General features: G+C 58.5%; 1 protein-coding gene across 1 annotated transcript in view; it reads right to left on the bottom strand.

The window, feature by feature from the left end:
• Nucleotides 1-12,727, bottom strand: part of Tgfb1 (transforming growth factor beta 1) — an 18,712-nt gene extending 5,985 nt beyond the window's left edge. The window contains exons 1-5 of the mRNA XM_055617379.1: nucleotides 11,547-12,727; nucleotides 7,667-7,827; nucleotides 4,839-4,956; nucleotides 2,600-2,677; nucleotides 2,314-2,461 (exon numbers count right to left, since the gene is read on the bottom strand). Coding sequence (XP_055473354.1) covers nucleotides 2,314-2,461; nucleotides 2,600-2,677; nucleotides 4,839-4,956; nucleotides 7,667-7,827; nucleotides 11,547-11,901 — 860 coding nt within the window. The 5' untranslated portion in view covers nucleotides 11,902-12,727. The remainder of the gene's footprint in view (nucleotides 1-2,313; nucleotides 2,462-2,599; nucleotides 2,678-4,838; nucleotides 4,957-7,666; nucleotides 7,828-11,546) is intronic.
• Nucleotides 12,728-12,982: the final 255 nt, after the last annotated feature.

Genomic DNA, 12,982 nt, shown 5'->3' with positions numbered 1-12,982 from the left:
GAGCCCCTGCCTAGAATCCCCCAGTGAGGGGCTGGGGTGTGGCTCAGGGGTAGAGCCCCTGCCTAGATTGTCCCAGTGAGGGGCTGGGGTGTGGCTCAGGGGTAGAGCCCCTGCCTAGAGTGTCCCAGTGAGGGGCTGGGGTGTGGCTCAGTGGTAGAGCCCTGCCTGGAATCCCCCAATGAGGGGCTGGGGTGTGGCTCAGGGGTAGAGCCCCTGCCTAGAGTGTCCCAGTGAAGGGCTGGGGTGTGGCTCAGTGGTAGAGCCCCTGCCTAGAGTGTCCCAGTGAGGGGCTGGGGTGAGACTCAGTGGTGGAGCCCCTGCCTAGAATCCCCCGGCTGCCTAGAATTCCCCAGTGAGGGGCTGGGGTGTGGCTCAGGGGTAGAGCCCCTGCCTAGAATCCCCCAGTGAGGGGCTACATCATGGATCTGTGGTAGAGCCCCTGCCTGGAATCCCCCAGTAAGGGGCTGGGGTGTGGATCTGTGGTAGAGCCCCTGCCTAGAGTCCCCCAGTGAGGGGTTACATCGTGGATCTGTGGTAGAGTGCTTCCCTACCATGTATGAGGTGCTGGTTTCCCTCCTCAGTACCACAAAAGCAGTACCAAAGACAACAACAAAATCCTAGGAAAGAATTTAAGTTACTGACTAAATTAAAATACTTCTCAGAGTATTTTCCAAAATGTCCCATGCACATCATTTTTCCTTTCTGAATCCTCTTCTACCTCTCCACCTCTCTCTCTTCCCCCAGTGCTGTTCATTCTATACCGTTCCCTTCTACACACTGTCTGTGGGGAAACTGACTTGGTTTCGCAAGATCTGTGACTGGCTGGGTGGGTCCCTGGGACGCTGGTTCATGCTGCTCACCTGTCTCTCTGCTCCCGGGAACATGGAGCTACAGTCCCCAGCAGATTACGGTTGATCTATCTAACAGGCCTTCCTAGATGAAACGGTGTTCCTCCATGCAGAATTTTGCTTGCCACAGCCAGGGACATGGCTCAGTGAGTCAAGCAGCTGCTATGCAAGCAAGCATGCAGACCAGAGTTTGGATTTGCAGGGGGAAGGGAGGAGGAATTTTCACAATTCTCCAGGTTCACTTCCCAGCATTGGGGGAACAGAGCTCGCACAGCAGCCTGCATCTCTTAGTAAGTAAGCGGTGGTGCTCAGAACCTCCATCTGTTCCCACGTGAGGGTGGACAGCAAAAGGAAAGGATGCAGGGGGAGGAGGAGGGTTAACCAAGGACCAACATGCAACACAGCACTCCCAGTGTGAAGCAGGGAGGGACAGGCCAGCTCGACACTCTACTCCTGGATCTCACACCACTTCCGTTTTCCCGCAGTGCCCAGCCTTCCTAGGAGTCCACCGTTCAGGAACTGGGTGGTTGTACATCCCAGGACAGAGAACTCGAGCCAGCCTGGGCTAAAGAAGTGAATCCAAAGCCAGGCTGGACCATACAGCACAGCACTGTCTCAAACAACAAAACAACACAGGCCTGACAAGTTGGCTCGGTGGGTCAAGGTGCTTGCTGCCAATCCTGACACCCATGTTCAATTCCCAGGACCCACACCGTGGAAGGAGAGACCTGACTCCAAAGACTGCCCCCTGACCTTCACACAAGAATCCAAAGGCATCTGCCATTCAGACAGCCATTCCGGACAATCCACAATCCCTACTTCCCAACCCTTGAGGAACCTGGTTCCCCAGAGTCCTGTAGCCAACAATGCACACTTCTAAGCCAGTGTCTAGGGAGGTTCCGACTCCCAACGTCCCCAGGCAGCAGCACCACATCAAACTCCATGACCCTCAGGAGACGCGGCCTAGCTGTCCTGGATGCTAACTAACATCTCCAACCAGATCCCGCCATCCATTCTGAGCCCAGCTCTCCCCGCTCCCACCTACCAGCCCTGGAGACCACAGTCTACGGAGAGTGTGGGAACCCCAAAGCACACCACCTTCCGAACCAAAACGTTAGGACCCCTACGTTTCCATTTTCAACTGGGGTCAACACTCTCAACTGCTCACGTTAAATTCTTCTCTCGTTAGACTCATCACAGCCCGAAGCCCAGCTAGCAAGAACATAAAACCCAAGACAACCTTCCTACACAGCCTTCAGACGCTCATGCCAACCTCCTGGAAGTCTCTGATCGGGCGCAACACTCCAGCAAGAATCCACCTCACATTCCAGGGCCCTCAGCTGCCCACAGAGCCAGCTGTCCCCTGGCCTTCCAGGCTCAGGCTGGCTAGGTGTCAACGCTGGCCCAGCAGCCCGCTGGCTGCGTTAAGGCCCAGCCCAGGCAGTCTCCGAGGAGGACAGTTTACCTGAAGCAGTAATTGGTGTCCAGGGCTCTCCGGTGCCTGGAGCTGTGGAGGTGCTGGGCCCTTTCCAGCGGGGTGGCCATGAGGAGCAGGAAGGGTCGGTTCATGTCATGAATGGGGCCCAGGTCACCTCGACGTTTGGGGCTGATCCCTGTTTGGGGTTCAGACGTTGCAGTGAAGGACATACACACACTTAGAGGGACGGAGGGTCGAGCAAGGGGCAAACGGTTTCCCAGGCCGGCACACAGACCGTGCCGGGCGTCCAGCTGGGCCTGGGAAGTGGGCTCACCATTGATTTCCACGTGGAGCACATTGTCCTTACTGTCACAGGAACAGTGAGCGCTGAAGCGAAAGCCCTGTATGCCGTCTGTGGGAGAGGACAGGAGCCTGAGGTTATGACTCATGCGGCTTGAGGGAGGAGGCAGGAAGCTGCCGAGCCCAGGGGCGCCTTCCTGTGTCACCCCACACACCCTCCACTCCTGCCGCTGTTCTCTGAGCTGCTGGCCCCTTCTCCCCCTTACTCAGGGCAGAAGCTCTGAAGGAGACACATGCCTCTCCCACTGCGGGATCCCTTCAGCTTCTCAAGGAAGGCGGGGAGCGGGAGCAGGGGGGCCTCTGACATTTCTGCCTGACTATTTACGTCTTTCATTGTTCTCCGCAGAAAAACACACACAGGGGAGGCATCCTTCCTCAGCCTTTCCTTTCACTTTGCATTTTTCGGAAATTCTGTATATATGCATAGTATTCAGCTAGGAGACTGTGGTATGCCATTTGTGACACAGAAAGAGGCCATAGCTGGCCGTCTTTCCCTATGGCTTTTCCCCTATGCCCACAAGACAGATCTCTGAACTTGAGCCTGCTGCTCCTCTGGCCCCGCTAGCAGGTTACAGAGCTGTGTGCCTGCCTGTTTCCACACACATGGCAAAAAGGCTGGGGTTACAGGCATACGCTGTGTCTGTGCCTGACTAATTATATGGGTGCTGGGGATTAGAACTCGGGTCCTCATGCATGCCAAATGAGAGCTCTTGCCCACTGACCCATCTCTGCAGCCCTCTTTTTCTTTTTAGATAGGGTCTCATGTAGCCCAGGCTGCTGCAAATTCTCAAACTCATTTTGGAGCTAAGAACACCCTTGAACTCCTGACCCTCTTGCCCCCGCCTCCCAAGTGCAGGCTTAGCAGCCTGTGTATCATCGTGCCTGCTGTCCTGGGTTTCTACTTTCTTTGTGCTCTGTATGGCCTGGTCCTCAGTCCAGAAGAAATAAACATCCGCTGTGATCCAGGTGCCAAGGACCAGGTACATAGGGTAAGAGCTAATTCGGGTGCCCGGCCCTGGTCTGAACTCTGCGTTAAGTCCTTCAGTCTTCCAACTCCTCAGCTTTACAGGCCAGGAAACTAAGTCCTAGGAAAAGGAAGTGACTTGGCCAAAGCCACACAGGGGCCTGGCAAAGGCGTGCAAAACTGAGCGGAGCACTCGCCTACCCTACAACGGTAAACTGTAATCTGGCCATTACAGTTAATAGTGAGCTGTTCACCTGGCCATTTTTCCCATTTTATTTATTCAGTGTGTGCAGGGATGGGGTGGGTATACACGTGTGCCAGGGTGTGCAGGGAGGTCAGAGGTCGACCTGTGCAAGTTGGTTCTCTCCTTTTACCACCTGGGTCCTGGGGATGGAACTGGGGCCATTAATCTTGGCAGCAGATGCCTTTGCCTGAGCCATCCCACGAAAGGGAGATGGGTACTGTCTAAACACCTACTCTATACCAGACCCTGCACCGGGAGCTTCAGGCTCTTGCTGACCTCTGTCCCATGGCTTTCAGCGTTCCTCGCTGTGCCGTGCAGGCCCATTGTCCACATGGCTAACCTGCGCATCTCAGAGTCTCCCCGCTCACAGTCACCCAGGAAGCCCTCTTGGAGCCCGAATTTCCACAGCACCTCAGGCTTCCCTCACTTAGGCCCTGCCTCCTCTGTGGGTCTCCCCTGATGGCCTTCATCGTTCCAGGGCATCACTACCTACTAGGGCTCCGACAAGGCCTCACAGGGGACAGGAAAGACTCTTCCATCCCAGACAGACGGCCAGGTCAGGCTCTTCCTGGCCGAAGAGCCTTGGTACAGAATCCTCTTGTATCTCCCTTTCCTGGTTGCTTTTATTCATCTCAGGCATTACTGAGAGGCCCTCTCCTGCAGGAAGCCCTCCTTGAATCCAGACAGTTAGCTGCCTCCTGAGTGCTCAACTCCAGCCCTTTCCGCTGAATCCTCACCACCTAGCTTCAAGTCGGTTCCCCCTTCAACCAGCTGAAGGACCACAGGGCCTATCGAGGGCAAACGTACGGACTGTTTGGGTCACTGCTGGGACCCGAGGATCACTCGGCAGAGTTCAGGAATCACTGATGGATCAATCCATCAGGGAGAATTATGGAGTGAGGTTTGATATCAGCATGAGGGGAGGCAGGGGCAGCGTGCCGGCCACGGATGCCAGGACAAACAGTGCTGCCCCCACTGGAGGACAGCACAGGCAAACAGTCTCACCTCCTTGGTTCAGCCACTGCCTTACAACTCCAGTGACGTCAAAGGACAACCACTCAGGCGTGTCGGTGGGGGTCAGCAGCCGGTTACCAAGGTAACGCCAGGAATTGTTGCTGTATTTCTGAATGCAAACAAACCAAGTGAGGGGCAGTGGATAGCGGCCATCACGCCCCAGACACGCTGGCTGCGCCCCGCGTTGCCCGTCCCCACACACTGGCTTCTGCTGTGTCAGTACACCCTTACACACAGACCCCAGGAGCACAGATCTGGGACACACAGACACAAACACCTAGGCTGTCATCAGGGCACCAGGAGGCACCTCAGCCTGTGCCCTAGACTCTGCAAGCTGGGGTACTTCTTTCACTTTCTGGGCCTGCCTTTTCAAGGCGGGATGCTGAGCCGTGGCAGCTGGCAGGGCCCACAGTGCAAGTGGCTGATTGTTGCTCCTATTACTGAGCAGACGGCTCAGCAGTTTCGACGCCCTGCCTTTGGGAGAGTGACTTTTTTTTGTTTCTTTATTTACAGTTTGTTTTATTTATAATTATTATTGTGTTTACATGTACAGAACACTCTTCCCAACAGCGATTTTCTTGGAGGGGGAGGGGCCAAGGTCTTCTATGTAGCCCTGGCTGTTCTAGAGCTAATAGAATAGACCAGGCTGGCCTTGAACTCACAGAGATCCTCCTGCCTCTGCCTCCCAAGTGCTGGGACTAAAGGAGTGAGCCACCAAATGCCAGCCTGGCAGTAGAGGTACAGGCCTTTAATCCCAGCATTCAGGGAGGCAGAGACAGGAGGATCTCTGAGTTCGAGGCCAGCCTGGTCTACAATGCAAGATCCAGGACAGCCAGGGCTACACAGAGAAACCCTGTCTGAAATAAAATAAAATAAATGTCTTTTTGAAGTCCAGAATGGCAATGCTGACTAAGAGACTACGAGAGCATTTGAAATGCCTAAGTTCTTGGTCTGAGACAAGGTCTCACTGTCTGTCTAGGCTGGACTTGAATGCTTGGGTTCAAGAGATCTTCCTGCCCCAGCCTCCAGAGAAGCTGGGTTAACAGATATAATCACACATGGCTAAATTTAAAAAAATGTATACACACGCATGCACGCACGCACACACACGCACTCACTCACACTTACACGCGCACTCACACGCACACTCACTCACACGCACGCTCATGTAGCCCTGGCCGGCCCAGAACTCACTACGTAGACCTGAACTTTTGCTCCTTCCAGCGCAGGGACTGAAAGCGTGCAGCCCTTTGCCTGCTTCTATGGTGGTGGGGCTGGAGCTGGGAGAGCACGCCGCTACTGGCTTACACTCTCAGCCCCTCCACGTAAAGGTTTTGAACTTATCTTTGCTTTATGTGTGTGAGTGCTCTGTCTGCAAGTGTGTGTGTGTGTGTGTGTGTGTGTGTGCTCGAACGCCATGCGTGCCAGAACGGGTATCGGACGCCCTAGAACTAGAGTCCCTGGTTTTGCGTCTCCACACGGGGGCTGTGAACTAAGCCTGAGTCCTCTGCAAGAGCAACAAGTGCTTAACCACTTCGCCGACTCTCCAGTCCCCCAGGGGAGACACACTGCTTGTGGACAGGTTGGAGGGCCCAACCCAGTAGGAGATCCAACTGTCTTTCCTGGAGACAGGGTCTCAGGAAGCCCAGGATGGCCTCAGGCTCCTGATCTCCGGCCTCAGGCCCCCAAGTACTGGGACTGCCAAGTCTGTGCTCCTAAAGACTCTGACTTCCTTTCCTTCCTCACTCTTACCTTTTTCCTGTGCTGAGGATGGAACCTAATGCTTTACTCATGCTAGGCAATCAGTGTACCCCAGGCTATACCCCAGCTCCTCACTGGGGGTAGGCAGGGGCTCTACCACTGAGCCACACTCCAGCCCCTCACCGGGGGATTCTAGGCAGGGGCTCCTAGGCAGGGGCTCTACCTCTGAGCCACACCCCAGCCCCTCACTGGGGAATTCTAGGCAAAGGCTCTACCCCTGAGCCACACCTCAGCCCCTCACTGGGGGAGTCTAGGCAGGGGCTCCACCCCTGAGCCACACCCCAGCCCCTCACTGGGGGAGTCTAGGCAGGGGCTCTGCCACTGAGCCACCCCAGCCCCTCACTGGGGGATTCTAGGCAGGGGCTCCATCACTGAGCTTCACCCCAGCCCCTCACCGGGGGACTCTAGGCAGGGGCTCCACCACTGAGCCACCCCCCAGCCCCTCACCGGGGGATTCTAGGCAGGGGCTCCACTCCCGAGCCACCCCCAGCCCCTCACCAGGGGATTCTAGCCAGGGGCTGTACCACTGAGCCACACCCAGCCCCTCACTGGGGGATTCTAGACAGGGACTCTACCACTGAGCTACACCCCAGCCCCTCACCAGGGGATTCTAACCAGGGGCTCCACCACTGAGCCACCCCCAGCCCCTCACCGGGGGAGTCTAGGCAAGAACACAAACAGTATCCACCCCCTGGCTCCTTCTTCACTTTTAGAGCTCAGCCCCCTAATTCAGTTAATAGAATGCCATCGAGTTTTTTTAAAACCCTCCAATGGGCATGGTGGCACACGCCATTAATTGCAGTGCTCGGGAGGCAGAGGCAGGTGGGTCTCTGTGAGTTCAAGGCCAGCCTGGTCTACCGAGTGAGTTCCCAGACAGCCAGGACCACACAATGAAACTCCTGTCTTGAAAAGTCCAAACAAACCCAAAGCCCTAGAATTCGGCATTCTGTACCGGACCCCCTTGGACTGGCTGTGCAGGCCCTGTAGCCTACAAGCTGAGCCACCTGGCCACACCCCAACAGCGGTGGCCTGTGGCCCCCTCAGGCCCAGAGCCTCACCTGGTACAGTTCCACATGCTGCTCCACACTTGACTTGAATCTCTGCAGGCGCAGCTCTGCCCGAGACAGCAGTGGTGGCTCTGGCACTGCTTCCCGGATGTCTGACGTGTTGAAGAACATATATACACTGTGTGAGATGTCTTTGGTTTTCTCGTAGATTGCTGGGTGAGGAGGAAAAGAGAGAGAAGGCATCAGGTATGCAACAAGGGTGGGAGGAGCAGAGGCACCCCAATTCTGAGCCCGTGGGCTCTGACCCTGAGAGGCCCAGGATGGCATTCCACTTCGATATTTTATTTTAATGTCATTAATTAATTTATTGATTTCACATGCCTAAGGAAGCTTCCCCTCCCTCCTCTCCTCCCAGTCCCTCCCCGTCCCCTTCTTCCCCACCTCCTCTCTTTCTCCTCAGAGAAGAGGAGGCCTCCAAAGTGTATCAACCCAACATGGCACCTAAAGATGCAGTAAGACTAAGCCCACCTTCTCCTGCTGAGGCCTGACACGGCAGCTCAGTTAGGGAAAAGAGATCCAAAGGCAGGCAAGAGGCAGAGACAGCCCCTGCTCCCGTTGCTAGGAAGGCTCATCAGGACCAAGCTGCACATATGTGTAGGGCCAGGTCTGTCCCACACATGCTCTTTGGTTGGTGCTTCAGTGTGTGAGCCCCTATTATTTTTTTTAACTTTTAATTTTTGTTTATGTATGTGGGCATTTTGGCTGTGTGTGTGTGTGTGTGTGTGTGTGAAGCGAATGCCTGGTGCCTGTGGAGGCCAGAAGAGGGTGTCAGATCCCCTAGAACTGGAGTTACAGGTGGCTGTGAGCTGCCAAGCGGGTTCTGGAAGAGCAGCCAGCTCTCTTCACTGCGGAGCCATGGCCTGACCCTGATGTCCTTAGCAGGCTGACCTTGGGGAGGTTTTCTGCCCTCTGGCTTTGTTTCCTCTATGAGAAGACCTACCCACCCCGTGAACTACCCCAGTCAAGCTCCCTTCAAGCATACAGCTGTCAAGGCCCACCTGGACCAGGTGATCATGCCTCAAATAAAACAAACAAACAAAAAAAAGTTACAGAGTAAGGCACACAGTTTTGGGGATCAGGAAGTGTCCCTCCCCATCCCAGCCTTGAGGGCTCCAGCCCTAAGCCACTCCCAGGGCTCAGGAACTGGCAGGTTCAGCAGCCCCTTCTGCTGGGCTCGAGGAAGGCACCCTACCAGCTGGCCAGTCTCCAGTTAAATCTCTGAGCGAACAGTGGTACGTTTAAGTTCTGACTCCCAACCCTGGCAGTTGTAACAGAAGCCCAGTGAACCCTGTGGTGAGCAATCTCTCTCTTCTGTAAGATGACATGCAATGCCAGGATTGCAGGAGCCCACGCGCGACGGGACAAAGGCTAACCTTGTGAGGCCCACATCAATAGTGTGTATTTAGCCAGTGCAGCTCTGCAGCCAGCACTGAGGAGACCGAGTCAGGCAGATCTTCTGTGGGTGTCAGCCTGCTTGTATACACAGAGAGCGTGTGTGCGTGTGTGTTTAAAGGGTGTGAGGGGACTATGGCCGATGGTAAAGATGCCTTTTAAAATGCTTCACAAAGCACATTGAGACTCACAACATGGGAAGATTTCAGGGAGCCATTTTTGCATTATTTTATTTTGTTTCCTGAGACAGGATCCTACCATTAAGGCTATTCTCAAACACACTGTGTATCCAACGATGGTCTAAAATAATCCTTTTGCCTCTGCCCCCTAGCACTGGGTTTAGTCATGGGCCGCTCTGTCTGGCAGACTCCGGCCTTTTAGAAAAGTAGTTTATTTCTTACTCTTATGCGCACAGGTACTTTGCATGCATTATGTAGTATGTGTGTGTGTGAGGGGTGCAGAGCCCCTAGAGCTGGAGTTACAGGCAGTTGTGAGCTGCCATGTGGGTGCTGGGAATCGAACCTGGGTCCTTTGAAAGAACTGTCAGTGCTCTGAACCGCTGAGCCATCTCTCAGGGTCTTAATTCCTGAACTCTGCTACTTCCTGGCCTGTGACAGTATTATCATCATCAGCATTATCGGTGTCAATAGTTACTTCCTCTTTTAGCCCAGTTCCCAGGCCAGTTGGTGGGGAAGGATGCCTCAATGAAGGATGGGGACCCCACTCACTACAGGGCTTCCTCAGCTAAAGGATGTCTGGGCTGGGGATGAAGGGGTAGAATCCTGGAATCCTGCATCAACTCGGGCTTTCAGCTTCCCGCAGTGCGGATTAGGTGGTGTCCCAGATGAAGGACGGGCGACCTCTTCACTGCTCCTCCTTTTTCCTAGGGCCCTATTCCTGGTCCAGTTGTTACTCAGCAAACCACAATGGAAGGGTGGCTTCTCAGCTGGGGGTAGCAGATAGGGGAGACAGGAGGGCAGGAAGGATCGCGGGGTCGAGGGAGGTGGAGTGACACAGAGATGAATAGGTGTGTGGGGTAAACACGCGGAAGCGGGAGGCACTTGCCGGAAGAGATAGGCGCGCATGAAGAACTACAGTCTGGGGGAGAGGAAAGGGCCTCTCCAACGAAAAGGTCACAGTAAGTAGTGGCTGGGGAGGGTGTCATTAGGCCTAAGCCACGGCTGGGTACAGCACTGAAGGAACCCTGAAGTCCGCCTTCGGGGAAGGAAACCTAAGGGGGCTACCGACATCTAAAACACAGTACGCACAGGATGCCCGGGTCCCGCGTGGGCGCCGACAGGGCGGGGCCGCGAGGGTCCCCGCCCAGCGCCGGGGTGCGGAGGGCGGGAGACTGCCAGCCCAGGGAGGGCGGGATCGGGACCTGCCTCGTCTCGCCCCAGGCTCCGCGCGCGGTCTCCGCCTCCCCCACCCCCCCACCCGGGGCACGGGAAGGAAAGGGAAGGGAGGAGGGCGAGGAGAGCGGACGCTGGGTTTTCCCCGGCCTCCCGGAGGAGGAACTGGGACTCGGGGTACCGCCTGCCGGCGTTCGGCGCCGTGGGGTCCCTTTCCCCCTCGGGAAGCGCAAGCTCCTCCCCACGCGCGTGGCACCCACGTGGGGCTTCCTCACTTTTACCGACCCGCTGTTCTCTCTCGGGTTTCGGCTCTCCACCGCTGGCCGCTCCCCTAGGGCTCCACTCCGGGGCTCTGCCGCTCCCTCCCACGCCCAGGCGAGGGACGCTCGCCGCTCACGCCCGGAGGGCACGGTGTCTCTGCCGCGCCTGCCCGCCCGCGCGCCCGCCTCGCGGGGCCGCCTTCCCACGCCAGGTCCCCCGCTTCTCTAACTCCTCTCCAGGGACCCGGTGGTCTAGATTTCTCGGGGACTCCTCGTTTCCTCCACCGGGCTCCGCCTGCCCGCTCGCGAGCTCTTTTACGTCCCTAAGCAAAACACCCGTGACGCCTCCGGGCTCACTTTCCGCACCCTCTCCGCGCCTCTCCCTCCTGCCCCCTCCTCCGTTGACCTGTCACTGGCAACCCCACCGTGGAAGCACAGAGCGCCCGGAGCGCGCCCGGCGCCTCCCGGAGTCGAGCCCACAGGAGGGTCTAACTGGCGGTTCTAGGCTTCTCATCCCCCCAGTTTTTGTCTCCTCGCATCTCTCCTCTCCATCTCACCGTCGAGGGTCGGCTTTCCACAGTGTCTCTTCTTTCCCAAACACGGGGCGCCTCGGGAGCCCAGGGAGCCCGGCACTTTCAAGCACCAGAGAGGGAATTAAAACCTGGCCGAGCTCGTCTCCCGGAGGGGGCCCTGCCCACGACCTCGCCTTTCGCTCACCGTCTCCTCCTCTCCAGGACCTGACAGCTGGGGAGGGACCAGGCGCCACACGCTGGTTCGCGGCGCCCCCAGGGGTCCCCTTCCTCCAGCCGGCTCCCCGCCGGCGCCCCCTGGGGCCTCCTCCCCGGCTCCCCGGCCCCGCGAGCTCACCGTTGTTGCGGTCCACCATTAGCACGCGGGTGACCTCTTTGGCGTAGTAGTCCGCCTCCGGCTCGGGCTCCGGGTCCGCGCTCTCGCCGGCCACCCGGTCGCGGGTGCTGTTGTACAGGGCGAGCACGGCCTCGGGCAGCGGGCCGGGCGGCACCTCCCCCTGGCTCGGGGGGCTGGCGAGCCGCAGTTTGGACAGGATCTGGCCGCGGATGGCCTCGATGCGCTTCCGCTTCACCAGCTCCATGTCGACCGTCTTGCAGGTGGAGAGTCCCGCGGCTGGCCTCCCGGGCGTCAGCACCAGCAGCCACGGGAGCGGGAGCAGAAGCGGCAGCAGCCGCAGCCCCGAGGGCGGCATGGGGGAGGCGGCGCCCCGCGGCACCGCGGAGAGCGCGAGCCCCGGGCAAAGGTGGGACGCGGAGGCCCCGCCCCTGCAGGGCTGGGGGTGGTCTCCGAGGAAAGGTAGAGTCCGGGATAATTCCGAGGGCGAGGGAAAAGGCGGCGGGAGTCGCGGCGAGGCTCTGACACAGGGCGTCTCGCTGTGCCACCCGGGGGAAAAGGGCGAGAGGGGTGCTCTCTGGGACCAAAAAGTGGGTGTTCTTAAATAGGGGGGCTACTGCCAGCAGGTCTGAGGGAGCTCGGCCTCCCGAGGGAGACGGGGTCCTGGGATGCGGGGGACCCGGGAGGCAAGCTGGGGGGAGGGCGGCGTGAAGGGGTGCGCCCCAGCTTTGGGGCGAAGTCTTCGCGGGAGGCGGGGCTCGCGGCTCCCGAGGGCTGGTCCGGAATGGGGCGTCCGGGGAACGCCGTGCAGCGGGCGAGCGTCCGCGACGGTGAGCAGGGCGGTCTGGGGTCCCCCGGTCCTGCCTCCTTGAGGGACAGCGCAGCGCCAGGCGGTCCCCGCGTCTCCGGCTCGCAGTAGCAGCGGAAAAGTCTCAAAACTTTTTCCTCTTCTCGCCACCAGCTCGTCCCTCCTCCCACTCCTCCTCCCCCTCCTCCCCGCAGTGGCGGCGGCGGCGGCTGGCCTCAGACTCTGGGGCCTCGGACGGCTCCTCGGCTGCTCCTTCGCCGGCTCGGCGGGCGGCTCAGAGCCGGGGGTGCCCCGAAGGGGCGTCCCCCCTGCCCCGGCCGGGGGCCGCGCTGTCGGGAGGATCCGCGGCGGGAGGAGGAGGGGGACGGCCTGGGGCGCGGAGGGCGGCGGCGGCGGACCGGCTGGGGCGGCGGGGGTTTTGAAGCCGCCCCGGCCCCACCCAGGAAGCGCGCGCGGGGCGGGGGCAGCCCCAGGGGGAGGGCATGGGGGGGCACTGTCTTCATCCAGCGTGGGCGGGCTCCGAGGGGGGTCCCTTCAGCCCTGCGGGGAGGGGGCGGGCACCCCGGCCCCGCCCCACCTCCGAGTGCTGCCTCCTGGCGGCCGAGCGCTACCAAAACGGTGACCCAGGCGT

This window comes from Psammomys obesus, unplaced genomic scaffold, assembly GCF_907164565.1.
Source record: "Psammomys obesus unplaced genomic scaffold, mPsaObe1.curated_primary_1811, whole genome shotgun sequence".
Taxonomy (NCBI): Eukaryota; Metazoa; Chordata; class Mammalia; order Rodentia; family Muridae; genus Psammomys; species Psammomys obesus.
The sequence above is the reverse complement of the archived record's forward strand: the minus strand, read 5'-3'. Positions and strand labels throughout refer to the sequence as shown.